The 15396-nt window shown below is 43.6% G+C and overlaps 1 protein-coding gene across 17 annotated transcripts in view; it reads right to left on the minus strand.

Annotated features, from left to right (window-relative positions):
- Positions 1-15396, minus strand: part of RNASEH1 (ribonuclease H1) — a 68082-nt gene that overhangs the window by 15817 nt on the left and 36869 nt on the right. For all 17 annotated transcript variants that reach the window (XM_078773296.1, XM_078773290.1, XM_078773300.1 and 14 more), the window contains 4 exons: positions 12359-12458; positions 9635-9689; positions 563-647; positions 274-398 (listed from right to left, as the gene is read on the minus strand). In XM_078773296.1, coding sequence (XP_078629422.1) covers positions 274-398; positions 563-647; positions 9635-9689; positions 12359-12458 — 365 coding nt within the window. The remainder of the gene's footprint in view (positions 1-273; positions 399-562; positions 648-9634; positions 9690-12358; positions 12459-15396) is intronic.

Genomic DNA, 15396 nt, shown 5'->3' on the forward strand with positions numbered 1-15396 from the left:
TATCCATCTTGTCCACCCCATGCATCCTCCCCTACCCCTCATTCCTCCCCACACCTGTTATTTGTGCAAGTTTCCCCCTATTTTGTCCTTCGACTCGGCTGTTGGTGTCCCCCTTCCCCCTCTCTACTGTTGCTTTTGTTCTGTTGCACCCTTATCCGCTCAGTGTTCCAGCTGTTCCATGAGCATTGACTCTGTGTATAAAAAGTATATATCTAAGTGGAGGAGGAAGCAGAAGGAGAATGAAATATATGTGTTAAGAGGGGTGATCCTTACCCAATTGACATCAATGTGCTGGCAAAGTTCATCCAGTCGTTCAAAGTCTTGACGGTTAATGACCAGTTCACCTGTGCTGAGTTTCCATTGAGAAATCTTCCATTTATGTATCCACTTGGTAATACCTGACGAAGGAGTACAAAAAATAAAACGCTAGAGAGGTAGTAAGACAGAGGGGAGTGGCCTTACAAAGATACAGCTTCGGCAATAATTTTCAAAGGAACCCAATGAAGCAGTAGTGCAGTATTGGCGATACGAAGGAAAAGAGAGACCAGTGACGTGCTCTCACCATTAATGGTGAACTTGCTGTCCGTGTACAAGACCAGTTTACTGAAATTTGACTGCATCGCTTGCTCCAAGGCCCGACAAGCTGCCTGTAAAAAATTCCAGCAAGATGAGCATTGGCTGATGACCTAGCATATTTACAAGCTCACCAAAACCACTTTGCAAAGAGCAATCACAAGTGGAATTGTAAGTCTGTGCTGCATACAGTAGCCAGCAAACGTATCCACACCTTCCAAAGTTTTCACATTTTGATGCCACCTGAGCTTATTTTATGATGTTTTTAAATAAAACGTATTAGATAAAGTCTTCACAAACTACTCCAGAGTGATAAAGCAAAAAATGGAGATAACATGTGAGTAAGTTTGATTAACAGAGAAAATCAGACGATTCTCAGTTGCATATGTATTTAAACCCTATGCCTAATTAACTCCAAATCACTTAGAGGAGCAAATTATTTGTTTGAAAGTTTACAAAACAGGTGTAATAAATAGGTTTCACCAGTACGTAACCAGTGGTTTAACTTAAACATTAAGCTCCCGCACTTATAGGAGCTTTAAGGTGCAACGCACTTGGTCAACCAATAAGGCAAACATGAAGACCAAGGAGCTTTCCCAATAAGTCAGACATTAAGTGGTGGAGAAGTACCATTCAGGAGAGGGTTACAAGAAGATTTCAGTCACTCCTTATATCTTTGAGTATGGTGAAATCCATCATTAAGAAGAGGAAGATGCATCATACCACCCATACTCTACCCAGATGAGGGCACCCATACAAAAACTCAGCAGCTGGGAAACCAGAAACTGGTTTGGGATGTCACTGTAAATCGAACAATGACTTTGAAAGATCTGCAAGGCTCTATGTCCAAGATGGGGGTAAGTCGCTTCAATGAAATGAAAGTAATTGAGAAAGCACTTTCTTCCACATTAAGTGTACTTGTGTGTCATTATATGTATAGTTTGTACATTTTCTGTCAATGTAAGTCTGATTTTGAATAAAAAAAATGCAAATTAAAAAAACAAAAATTTTGATTATTTTTTTCCTTAAAATTGAGATAGCATAAAAACTTGACCTGATTGAGCGAAATGAGATACATTTATAAATTCAGCATGCAAAAAGCATATAAGAACCGTTGAGAAAACCTAGACCTCTGAAATGACGCAGACCAGTGTTATCAACAAACAAATATTGTATTAAAAATCACGCAAGAATAACGGTACAACAAATAGCAATCAAAAGTACACTCAATACATCTTATGATGGTACCATCAACTAGCATAGGATAACTCACGGTGTTCCAAGTGAGTGGAAAAACCTTCCCCAATGTCTCTATATTCCCGTCCTCAAGACGAGGTTGACTCGCTCCAGCGATCGCTAGAACAATGTCCAATCGAGACCAGAATCCCGTGCGGATGGCAAGGGCAGTCGCACCGACGAAGCAGCTCTCAGGCATAGGCGGTTGAAGCGACGCAAAAAGTCACGTGGTCCAAAACCAAAAGCAAACTCGCGGCGGAATGGGAAATCCCAAAGGCCCCCTCCGGATAGGAACGTTCCCGGTTCAGTCGGCGAACCGCCACTTAAACTTCAAACTCAGCATTGCGCACACACATCCCCGACAGACGACAGGATGGTGAAAAAGCTGACGCGTAGCCAAGACCTTTTACTGAACAAAGCGCGAGTGTCAAAATGGCCGACGGCTCTTCCTTGAGTCGACACGACCCGGCGATGATTCGTCAGAATCGCAACACCCAAACCTGACCACGCAGGTTTTTCAATCCCCCAGCGATAACACCTATCGCAGGAACTCCTTTCAAGGAAACTCAAAGTTCACTCACGATTTTCGTTCGACAACACTCGCTACGGAGCTGGAAGCTACTCGCTTCTTGTCCAACTTCACTCGCCACGCCCTTGCCTTCTTCTTCCTCTTCTTCCTCGTCTTCCTCGTCTTCCTCGTCTTCCGGCTCCCGATCCGGCTTCCTGTCTCTTTTTAACATTAACGCTTTTATCCTTTGCAAGCAGTTCATGAGCAATAAACCTTTTGAAGACAATAATAGTACATAGAATCAGAAACATTTCAAGGGGATGAAAACCACAACAGCAGAAGTGACGAATCCGTAAAACTTTAGAACAAGAATGTGAATGTACATGAGTGGCCCAGTCAAAGCCCAGACTTGAATCCCATTAAGAATCTGTGGAAAGATTTCATTTTTAATTGAATTGTAAAACAATTCTGAAAAAAAAAAATTCCACTTTGACATTGTGAGGTATTATGTGAAGATCAATGACAAAAAAAAACATCTCCATTTAATCCATTTTTAATTCAGGCTGCAACACAAAAAATGTGAAAACAGTCAAGGGGTATGAATACTTTCTAAAGCACTGTAGCTGGCCTCTAAAGACAGGTGAATGAATGACTGAATTATCGTTTTAAGGCCATTTTCCCCGCTAGGGCGTGGGTTAGCCTTGCAGGCCCCATGACAATCATGGTTCCCTGTTTTGAGGCAATGTTTTTATGGCCGGATGCCCTTCCTGACGCCAACCCTTGGTCACGCTCTTATGATGCGCAGGGATACGGTGTACCTATTCTAAATCGGGGTACACACCATGATCATTCATCCCAGCAAGCTGGTACTCAATTTGCCGACCTCGGAAGGATGACAGACTGAGTCAACCCCCCTGGCGTTAATTCAGCGATCGACCGGGATTCGAACCCAGGATCCTCGGATCCCAAGCCGGCACCCTAACCGCTAAGCCAACACCAGGCCTTCTAAAGACAGGTGGCAAGAAAGAAATCATTACTGAATAAGGCACATCTGAAAGCTCATATAGAGTTTGTGAAAAAGCATCTTAATGATGCTGCAGGAATGTGAAGAAACGTTTTGTGGCCAGACGAGGTAAAAATTTAACTTTTGGTATAAATGCAAAGCGTAACATCTGGCACAAGCCAAACAATGCACACCATCCAGGCAACACCATCCCCACAGTCAAGCATGGTGGTGGCAGCATCATGTTATGGGACTGCTTTTCATCAGCAGGGACTGGCAAGCTTGTCAGGATAGAAGGGACAATGGACGGTACAAAGTACAGAAAAATCCTTGATGAAAACCAGCTTGAGTCAGCCATGAATCTGAAACTGGGCAGGAAATTCACATTTCACCAGGACAATGATCCAAAGCTCAAAGTTAAAGCCATGCTGGAATGGCTGAATAAGAAGAAAATTAATGTTCTTGAGTAGCCCAGTCAAAGTCCTGACTTGAACCCAATTGAACATTTATGGTGAGAATTGAAGATTGCAGTCCATCGACGATTCCCATTAAACTTGGCAGAACTAGAGCAATTTTGACGTGAAGAATGGGCAAAGATTTCACCATCTCTGTGCAAAGCTGGTAGAGCCGACCAAAAAGACTCATAGCTACTACATAGCAAAGCCAAAATACTTTTTCAACCGGTGAAGTTTGAGTTGTACATATTTTTTGCAGGTATTCCTGACAGGTAACGTCCTTCAACTATAACAGTGTTTAGTTTGACCTCTTTAGTTATGATTTAAAAAAGTAATTTGGAAAAATTGATTCTACATAATTCGTAATTGATCTAAAAGTGGCATTATTGGTAGGGGGTGAATACTTTTGCAGGCCACTACATTAACAAACAGGTTCTGATAGCATTATAACACCATCCCAGTGAAGCGTTAATGTTTCAAAGGGTTTAAGAAGTAGCAGTACATTCGATTTTTTTCTTTACAAGTACACTTGAACTGGATATAAAGTCACACGCCACATATTCCAGAATGGCAAAAAAATTTAGTTTACATTCCATTCAAACCAGTGGAGTAATCTTGGCGTCAAACTGTAAAGTATGGTTCACGGCCCGAGTGCACATGTTGAACATGATATGCACATGAATACAAGTTCCCTAACGAGGAACTTTGATGCAGGAGGTAATTTGGCCCTTCAAGCCTGCACAATGGTGGTTTGCCTATGCTCTATCCTTTTCAAATGCTGAATGTCAAGCAAGGAAGCAGCATGCCCCATTTTAAAATTCTTTGGTATGACTCAGGGGTCGAACCACCAACCTCCCAGACCAGAACGGACGCTCCAACCATTACACCACCGAGTCTGGTAGAACTCTTTTTGTAATAAGGTGCAATTTATTGTCCTGTTCGTGTTCCCACCCAAAATCCTGGCTCTTGATTGAGGGGACCCAGGTTCAAATCCTATACATCATGTGAACGTACACTGATGTCAACTAATGTCTATGTCCTCCATGTGATTTATGAAGAAACTCCACGATGAGCCTTAGATAAATGTAAAGAAAACTATTTTTATGCCTCCGCCGACAACGTCGCCGGAGGCATTATGTTTTTGGGTTGTCCGTCCGTCCGTACGGGCTAAACCTCGTTTTTCTCAGCAACCACATGTCCGATTGAGACGAAACTTTCAGCGTAGGAGTGACATCCATGCAGAATGTTTTTATGATAATTGTGATGTCATAGGTCACATGGTATGGCAGCGATCTTGGATTAAAAGCATATAATTAAAGAATCATTTCTCGTAAACCGCTGAATGGAAAAATTTGAAACTTGGCACATTGTCAAATACTCCCAATGGGGAACAAAAGCATGACAATTATGACATCATAGGTGAAGTGGTATACCAGCCAAAAATGTTTTAATCTAATTCCTTGTCCTAAAAATCTGAAATTGCAAGCACATGATCGATGACCCATTTGTATTGAAATATAAAATTTATGACATAATAGGTCACATGGTTTGGCAGCCATATTGGATTGAAGGAAAATATGAAATAATTATATCTCTGAAACCGCTCACCCTATCGATGTGAAATTTTACAAATATCATCTAACAGCACTGTTGCATATAGTTTGAAAATGATGATGTCATAGGTAACGTGTTTTGGCAGCCATCTTGGATAGAAAAAAGAACCTTATCCGATCAACACGAAACTTCACAAACGTGATCCCCTACCCATACATATGCAGAGTGATGGCATCTACACATTGTGGGACTATGCGGAGGCATATTGGCGACAAAGTCGCATTGTTCTAGTTTTATGTATACTTTGATTTTATGGTTAAGCTGCTTACATTATCAGCAAGTAATTAATGCAATGTGTGGAAAGCAACTTTACTATCCGTAAAGAACTGTAGTCTTCTTGACAGTGGTGAATAATTTGAACCCTTGAGAATTAGAATGGGCTATCACACATGCAGGGCCAAACTGAGTGAAGTGGACCAAAGTCATTTTCCCCAAGACCTTTGGAGCTAATACAACTTTACACAAAAGGTTTGAGGCTGTCACTGTTTTTTCTTTATTGAAAGTTTAACAAGATTATAAATGCAAACCTGACTTTTTAAACTTTTTTCCTCAGAACTTACCATGTTAAGTATGTTAGTTATCCCAGTTTACTTATCAATGGCTCATTATACAACGTTTTGAATTGTTGCCAGGAGTTAGCCACAACATTACAAATAGACTTGCTATTTTTGTACTCTGTTGCTCATCTCTGAGCATTTAGCTTATAGGTTCTCAAAGTGGTCCCTACCGCCCCCCAGTGGGCGCTGGGAACTTTCACGGGGGGCGCTCGAGAGTCCACGGGCGGTAGGGGGGCGCTGGCAATGATTTGGGGGGCACTGGCGATTTAGAGGAGCAGTGGCGATTTGGAGCGCTCATTGGGCTTCCTGCAGTCTGAACAGGTTACCCGGCGCCATTTGGCAAATTGGCCATCCAAGCAACGACCACATTCTTTCCCCCTTCGCATGGTTTTTATGATCACATATTCGCTGATGTCGTGTGGGTATTTTATTGTCCATACATGCTCACGCAATCCCTGGTGTTGGGCTAGCGGCTAGGGTGCCGGCTTAGGATCCTAGGATCCTGGGTTCGAATCTCGGTCGATCGCCGAATTAATGCCAGGGGGGTTGACTCAGCCTGTCATCCTTCCGAGGTCGGCTAATTGAGTACCAGTTCACTGGTAATTCCCTGTTTGTCGTTGAAGGCGGCAAAAAGGGTTGGCGTCAGGAAGGGCATCCGGCCGTAAAACATTGCTTCAAAAAGGGGACCAAAAAACAACAACTACCACGGTCCCCGAAAAGGCCAACCCCCGCTTTGCGGGGAAAAATGGCCTCTAAACGGTGGTTTTATACATGCTCACGCAACAAACATGATAGTGTATGACACCAGCGAAGGCGGCCAATAGTACAACACTAATTTTTGTCACGTGGTGCCATTTCAACCAATCAGCTTGCAAGAATCTTTTTATGCGGGATATAATACAATCCCGGTGTGTACCCCGGTTTAGAATAGGTACACCGTCAGGAAGGGCATCCGGCCATAAAAACATTGCCTCAAAAAGGGAACCATGATTGTCATGGGGCCCGCAAGGCTAACCCCCACTCGTGGGGAAAATGGCCTTAAAACGATCATTCATTCATTATATAATACACTCTATTCGTGCTGGACTATTCAACGTGCCTGGTTCAACTTTACAGCCTGGCCTTGCAGCACAGACATTGGGCAAGGTATGAACAGTCAGTGTTAGCACTGGTGTTAGTCTTTCGACATTTTGGCGTGTTGATTTCGTTATTCAAAAAAGCTTCACGTCCGGTCGGCTTCAAGATGTCGGCCTCAAAGAAAAAGTGTCGTCAGTATTCCGTTGAATACATCAAGTATGGATTCATTCCATCTCCGACGAACAAACAGTTACCGATGTGTTTGTTGTGTGGTATCACGCTATCCAATGAAGCAATGAAACCATCTCGACTGAGCGAGCACCTGAGTAAAAAGCACAGTGATAAGGCTCACGCAGAGGTCAGCTATTTCCAATCGCTGAAAGAGAAATTTGAGAAGCGATCCACGGTAACGACGATGTTCAAAGCCAGCCAAAAGCTCGTGGATAAAGGACTGGAAGCGTCGTATAAGCTGTCATTGCTCATCACCAGATCTGGAAAACCGTATTCAATCGGCGAACAGTTGATCAAACCAGCTGTTGGGGAAGTGATAAAAACCGTTATGGGCCAGGATCCGAATCCAGTTCTCTCGTCGATTGCGCTCAGCAATGATTCCGTGGCCAGGCAAATTGATGAAATGTCACGTAGAAGATAAGCTGTGTAGTGAGCTGAGAAGCACACACTTCGCCATCCAGCTGGATGAGTCCACTTTGCGTGACAGTGAAGCTCTGTTACTCTGCTACGTTCGCTTCATCCGTGATCAGAAAATGGTGGAAGAAATGTTGTTTGCCTGCTCTCTCCAGACCGATACGAAGGGTTCTTCCAACTTCCAAACGTTGGAGAAGTACTTTACTGATAAGAACATACCGATGGAGAACATTCTCGCTTGTGCGACGGACGTGGCACCAGCGATGGTTGGCCGCCAGCGTGGTTTTATTGCGCTTCTGAAGAACCAGGTACCGTCCGTGTTCGCCATTCACTGTGTCGTGCACTGTCAGCATCTTGTAGCAAAAGCTCTCAGCACCAGACTTCATACATCACTCCAAACAGTAATCAAAGCAGTGAATAAAATCAAGGTGTCATCTCTGCATGATCGGCTGTTTCGTCAGCTTTGCCAGGAGAATGATGAGGCATTCGAGCGGCTCCTGTTGCATACCGAAGTTTGATGGTTGTCCAAAGGCGCTTGTTTGACCCGTTTCCATGCCCTCTTCTCAACAGTGGTCGAGTTTCTGTCGGAAATTGTTCCGGAGCTATCGGAGAAAGTGAATGCGATTGAGCATGATGTGGCTTACCTCACGGACATATTCAGTATACTGAATGATGTCAACAAACAACTCCAGGGTGACCATATGACGCTGATTAAAGTAAAGAAAGTGATCGGCGCGTTCGTAACCAAGGCGACTCTACACAGGGAAACCCTCAGCCGCAGAGATATGTATCACTTTCCCCGGTTGGCAAAGGAAACTGCTGTTTCTGATGAAGAGCTGGTCGTTTATTGCAATCACCTTGAGAAGATTCGTGGAGATATGGAGCAGCGTTTCAGAGACATGCTAGAACTGTAGGTGCCAGCATGGGTGATCAACCCATTCAAATGTGACATTCAAGATGTGAAGCACGAATTACAGGACGAAATTATCAACCTCCACACTGATGATGAGGCGAAGGCAAGATTCTCGCAGCATGAATACAGCAAATTTGGGATTCTGGGGTGGGGCGAATACCCCGCAATGTGTACAGAGACAGAACTGCTGCTGATGGCGTTCCCCACATCATACCTCGTTGAAAGAGGTTTCAGCGCCGTGATGGTGCTGCTGACCAAGTATCGAAACCACCTTGACATTACCAAGAGGGGCGATCTGCGTCTCTACCTCACTGAGATGGAGCCAGACGTTCGTAATCTCGCAGCGAGTCACCAGGCCCACCCTTCACACTAACGGTATTTGGGCCTGTGATAACAGATTCCCAGTTTGCCTCACCTGGACCTGTTCTGCTGAAACATTGTAGGTCGTGCAAAATAAAATAAAAAGTAAAGTAAAATAAAGTAAAATATTATTCAGAAAATATTTGGCTTCTGTTATTTTTGCTTCCTATCTACATAAATTCTGGGTGTCCGACCACGAACGATAGGACAAGGGGGCATTGGGCCGGTCCAAGAGGGCAGAAGGGGGCGGTAGTCCAAAAAAAGTTTGAGAACCACTGATATTAATTTTAGCTCATGATGCTGGGATCCCAAGTTCAGGCCTTGTCCTCCATATGATAAAAGTTTCAGCTCGTCCACAAGCCATTTTTGGTTTACAATTACTTTTCCCATTATGTTTAACAGAAAATTGCTGAATGGTTGTTCTTTGTTGTCAAAGATGGTTGTTCACAAGAAACATTGTACCAGGTGAATTTGTTTATCGGGCAAAAGCTAATGCCCAGACAGGCACCACACTCAGATTGAAAGCAGTGTAACCCAGTATCAAGAAGTGTCCAAGAAGACCAGACCAGTAGACCACATGGTATGCAGGAATTTGTAATGTGTTCAGGGTGCCAGCAATAACTTTGTGTTGGTAGCCAAATATAGGGTAGGGATGAAAAACTTAGCCGTTCAGAAATAATCAAAGAAACTCACAATAATCTCAGCACGTTGGTTTGTCTGTCGTCCCGCTAACTTCTCACTCAGATTCCTGTCAGAGAGCAAACCAAACATACAAACTGATGAGGATGAAGAAATGTTAAAGCATAAAATTGCAAAATGTTTGTTTACAGGGGATGGAAGAAAGCACAGTGGACAAGTTCTGTTTTTGGCCTTGGAGTTCATATACAGTATATTCTGCCCACTTTCATGTACCTTTATTTAGCAATCGGATCTTGTGATTAATTTACCAATCTCAGCTTAAACGGTAATGATAAAGTTTAGTTAGTCTGGTCAAAGATGGAAGTTTCACAATTATTACCCATACCGTGGCCGAAGGCCGAGCGCCCGAGTATCGCGGTGATCCAGCCAGTGTGTCTGTTTGTGTGTTTGGCTGCAGAATAACTGGGCCAAGAGGGCAGCCAGAATCATTAAATTTGGCACAGAGATTCATATTGTGAATGCCTCGGACAGGTTCAACTTTGACCTCAAAAGGAAAGATATAAAAGGAAATTTAGTCCAGGACTATAGTTATTCACATTGTGGCCAGAGGCGGGCTCGTGAGTATTGGATAACTGCGTCTGTTTGTACAATATGAAGTTCTGTGCCAATCTTGGGGATTCTAGCTGTTCATGTCATAGAGTTATTATTCCGACAAACAGACTAACACAAAGACACGTTGGATCTCAATAGGCACGCACCGATCAGAGATGGGAAGCACATTGGAAGTAGGTGCTGATTCACGCCATTGTTTCTCTTCTAAGAAGTTTTGGTTGCTTGGTCAATTTCCCTCAGATTTTGCATACATACTCAGCATACCCATGGGCGTAAAAATAATTTTTCCCCGATCTCGCCTCTGTAGCTGGAAGCTGATATTTACTCCATCCGCTTTGCGGGGAAAAATGGCCTCTAAAGGTGGTTATATATTTTTTATATAGTAGGGTCTTGGAAAGTAGTAGATGGAAGCAAGAAAAAAAAAAACTGGTCGCAGATGTTCGAGTAAGAGTGCAGTCTGAAACTAGAAAGAGCAATCAGAGATTGCAGACCCTGCATGTGTTTTCATTGGTTTTTAAGGCTTTTGTGTTAAAACAAATATGGCGGGTGAACCACGTGACCGATGCCATCTTTTTTTTTTCTCCACCAATTTATCCTGAGGTGACGCTCAATAAATTTCATTTTGATCGGATGAAGTTTTGTACTTGTCGAATTATGACGCCATAATGGAGGCACCTATGACATCATCATTAACATATTTTATTCCCCATGGAGAGGTCTTTACAATGAGCCATGTCTCAATTTTTTTCTATGCAGCGCTTTCGGAGATATAGAGGTGCAAAGTTTTTCGGTTTTTCAAGATGGCGCCTATGCCACGTGACCTATGACGTCATAATTAACATTTAAAAATTCTACAGGTGGAGTAGCACCTACGGTGAAAATTTCCTGTCAATCGGACCAACGGTTGTAGAGAAAATTATATTTATTCCGTGCGGACAAACAAACAGACAGATAAACAAACGGATTCAAATGCAATACCCTCTCCTCTGGCGAGGGTAATTAGGGCATAAGGAAGTGCTACAGGGCACTGGGTGCCCATGCACAAAGGGTCAATTATGCAATCAAAACTAGAAAGCATCTGAAATTGCAAAGCCCATCTGCATCCACTTTGTAGTCAGACATTTCCTTCTTTCATATGCTAAACATGACGAAAACAGCTAAAACTAGAACGGCACTCAGTAGAGAGCGTACCTCCGCCTGGTTGGCCATATCCCCCAATGGTGAAGAATCACTTAAAAAATTCTAATAGCCGGAGCCGAATCCGAATCTTCACCAAAATCTAATGATTTCGTCCTTGTCACATACGCTACCTCTCTGCCAAATTTCGTCCGAATATACCCACAATATTTTCAGATATCTTGTTCACAAACAAACGGACAAATAAACAGACAGACAGGGGTCAAAACATAACCTCCATCCACGTTTGGTGGCTGAGGTAACTAGAACGGCACTCTTTGACGTCGTGACATCGACTGATAAGCCCCCGCCCAAATTAGTACACATAATTGTACCAAGTTTGATTTAAATCCCTTTAGCTGTTCTCAAGTATCACATTTTTCCCTTACATGACCTCTGACCTTCGACCCCAAAATATAATCAGTTCATCTTTACATCATAGTACATACTTGGTTGAAGTTTAATTTAAATCCCTTCAGCCGTTCTCAAGTTATCACACATCTTTACAACAAAAACCTATCACGGACGCATTTACGGACAGACAACCGGATGGAAGGACAACCCAAAAACATAATTTCTCCAGTGACTTCATCGGCGGAGGCCTAAAGAAAAAATTTACGATTTTAGGTAACCTTGACATTTTGACCTCAAAAGCAATCGGCATCAGTGACCCAATAGGAAAACCCCACTCAAATTTCAAGTCAATCGGATGAAAATTGACGATTTTATGTGATGCTGACCTTTGACCTTTTGACCCAATTATTTATTTGCCTTCCCCATATTCTAATAAAGCTTTGTTGAAAATTTTATGACAAAAGCTCAAATGGTAAAAAGTTACGGCCTGGACAGACACACAGAAGTGACAGCAGAACACGGTCTCCCACGCGACCAAAATTGAGTGTCCCATCACTTTTAATAGCGATTTTTATGCTTCACTTTCACAATGCAATAACCCTGCCAATCCGACAACCCTCCAACAATCTCACTCACAAGGGATGGTTTGGTCCCCAGTAGACACCGATGCCAGCTGATGCCCCGACCTTCCCATTATTGATGCAAGAGCCATCAGTGTACACCAGCGGTGTGTCACCTGCAATGAAAATGTTATGGTTTATGAAAGACACCACTTTACCATGAAGGATGCAGTGACACCTGTCATGGGCACGTAGTGTGTGGGCACACAATCATAGACATGTGCATGCATCATTTCCAGGCTGGCCAGAATGGTGGGTACATGGAAGGACACCTGTAAAACCACCATCTACGATGCAATATTGTATCCTATTGCATTAGTGGCTCTTTGGTGCAGTTAGAGTGCAACTGGAAACATCAATAGGAGGTGAGCGGCATGTGCTCCACACCTGGGTACAGCAATAAATTGTAATTTGGTCAAGGTGCTGGAGGAATTTTTAACATCCACCAGCAAATGCTGGGAGATGGGACCCTGGCTGAATAGCCCATAAATTAATACCAACAATGACTCCACACCCTGCCGCTCCATTCCTCAAATCTCAGATCGGCAGTCTGCTGCCTCCTCACTCTCTGCAGACCTGGACAAAATCAGACTGGTCAAACAAGGGGAACATTGCTCCCCCATCCGGCCTCGCTCCCCCAGCTCTATCTGTCCCCCAAATATTCCTGCAGGTCGCACAAGATCTGCCTGCAACCCTCTTATGGTTAAACTGCCAAAATCAAGACTCTCTGCTCACCTTCACTCCTTCATTCCTCTTTTCTCCCGCCTCTGGAACAAACTCCCTCACTCTCTTCAATCCCACTCCTCCCTCCAGGTCTTTAAAACGGCTGTTCACCACCATCTCTTATCTTCCCCAATCCAACACCTTGATCTTTTCTACCCCCGCTAATTTCACCCCAAATCCACTTTTTTGAGGTGACTTTTGACTTCTTTCCTGGAAGTCCTTGGTGTCCTTGCGTTTTATACCTATCCTGCCTCCCCCCAGGCCCTCTCCCTCCAAAAACATCTCCCGATGTCCCTGCTCTCAAATGGTGTGTTTGTGTGCTTCCTCCCATTCTTGTCGACCGCTCCCCTTTTTATATACTTTGTTTACTTGTTTGTTAGATTTGTTTCTTTGATAAATGTTAGCTCTTTCACGAGCCTCGACTCTGTACACAAAAAAAAAAAAAAAAAATTGACGGCTTTTTAGATGAAAATTGATGATTTTTTAAATTTGACCTTAGGTTGACCTTTGACCTTTTGACCTCAAAACTAGTTCATTTCCCAATTTAGTGAATTGATATACAAATGCAATTCAATTTTCATGTCAATCGGATTTAAAAGCGCGATTTTAGAAATTTGACCTCCCGATGACCTTTGACCTCAAAATTAATAGGGTTCTCAATTGGGACGACTTATACAACTTGGTGAAGTTTCGTGACGATCGGTTTAGAATTGTGACCTGCAGGCCGGTGACAAAAAGACAAACAGACAGACAAACAGAACCACAAACGGAACCGACCAATATACAGTGAAACCTTGACTTACGAGTGCACCAACTTACGAGTTTTCCGAGATACGAGCCGTCGCTCGGGCGGTTTTTTGCTTTGAGATGCGAGCCGAGATCTGAGTTACGAGCTTACGCCACCCGCCACCAGGTGGGTGGTTATCTTGCCGTGCAAGCATCTCTGCCGTATATCGCTGTTGCTTTGTTTTCGCATTTTGGTTATTTTGGAAAATTTCTTAGTTTTAACCATGGGTCCTAAGAAATTGAGTGCCAAGGGCAGTACTGAGAAGAAGAAGAGGATGATGTGCTTGGATATAAAACACGCAATCGTCGAAAAACATGAGCGAGGTGTGCGTGTTGTCGACTTGGCGAGGCAGTACGATCGTAGTACTTCTACGATATGTACGATTTTGAAGCAGAAGGAGTCGATAAAGGCTATATAACGCCAGCCAAAGGCGTTAAGATTATTTCAAAGCTCCGGACCTCTGTCCATGAAGAGATGGAGAAGTTGTTGTTTGTGTGGTTGATGGAGAAGCAGCTCGCAGGAGATACCGTGACCGAGAGCATCATCTGTGAGAAGGCACGAGACATTTACGGGGATTTGGTGCAGCAGACGGTGGGAACATCAACGGACGAGGCATCGGAAGAGTCATTCAAAGCCAGTCGGGGATGGTTTGATAATTTTAAGAAGAGGACCGGCATTCACTCCGTCGTCAGGCATGGTGAGGCAGCAAGCTCGGATGTGAAGGCAGCTGGAGATTTTATTATAACTTTTGCCGAACTGATAGAAGCCGAACGATACATCCCCCAGCAAATCTTCAACTGTGACGAGACAGGGCTCTTCTGGAAAAAGATGCCGAGGAGGACGTATATAACGGCAGAGGAGAAGAGCATGCCAGGCCACAACTTGTTCAGAGTGCCGGCGATAGCTCGCCTTCTCTTTGTGGAAGACACGGTGATTTTTTTTTTTTTTGTATACAAGATCGAGGCTCGTGAAAGAGCTAACATTAATCACACAAAAAGACAAACCGACACACAAAACACAAAAAACAAGGAGAGCGGCAGACAATATGGGGAGAGAGGGGGAAGGACACAAACAACATTTGAGAGCAGGGATATCGGGAGGACTTGGGGGGAGGTGGGAGAGGAATAAAACATATGAACACTGCAAGGACTCTGGGGTGAATTACCGGGGGTAGAAAATATCAAGGTTTTCGATGGGTCATTGATGAGGTCATTTCGATGAAGTCATTGATGAAGACCAAAAATAGCACAGGGCCCAGAACACTACACAGATCCTTAACATCCAACAACTAATGGGACGCAAACGGGGCACCGTTTAGCGGCACACACATTGATGAATCACCCTGCCTGTGAAACACCGACATGACAGGTTATAGCTGGGTCGGGATTCAAACCCAGGCTGGACAGTTTAGAGTCAAGTGTGCGTACCTCCAGTCCAGGCCATCCTGCCAACTTGAATGCTGCATCAAGGTGAAATATAAAGCGCGAGATATTTATATTTTTTTTATTTATTTTAAATTGGTGTGGTTTTTGGGGGGCTGGAAC

This window comes from Myxine glutinosa, chromosome 2 (assembly GCF_964187855.1).
Source record: "Myxine glutinosa chromosome 2, kmMyxGlut1.1, whole genome shotgun sequence".
NCBI classification, from domain to species: Eukaryota; Metazoa; Chordata; class Myxini; order Myxiniformes; family Myxinidae; genus Myxine; species Myxine glutinosa.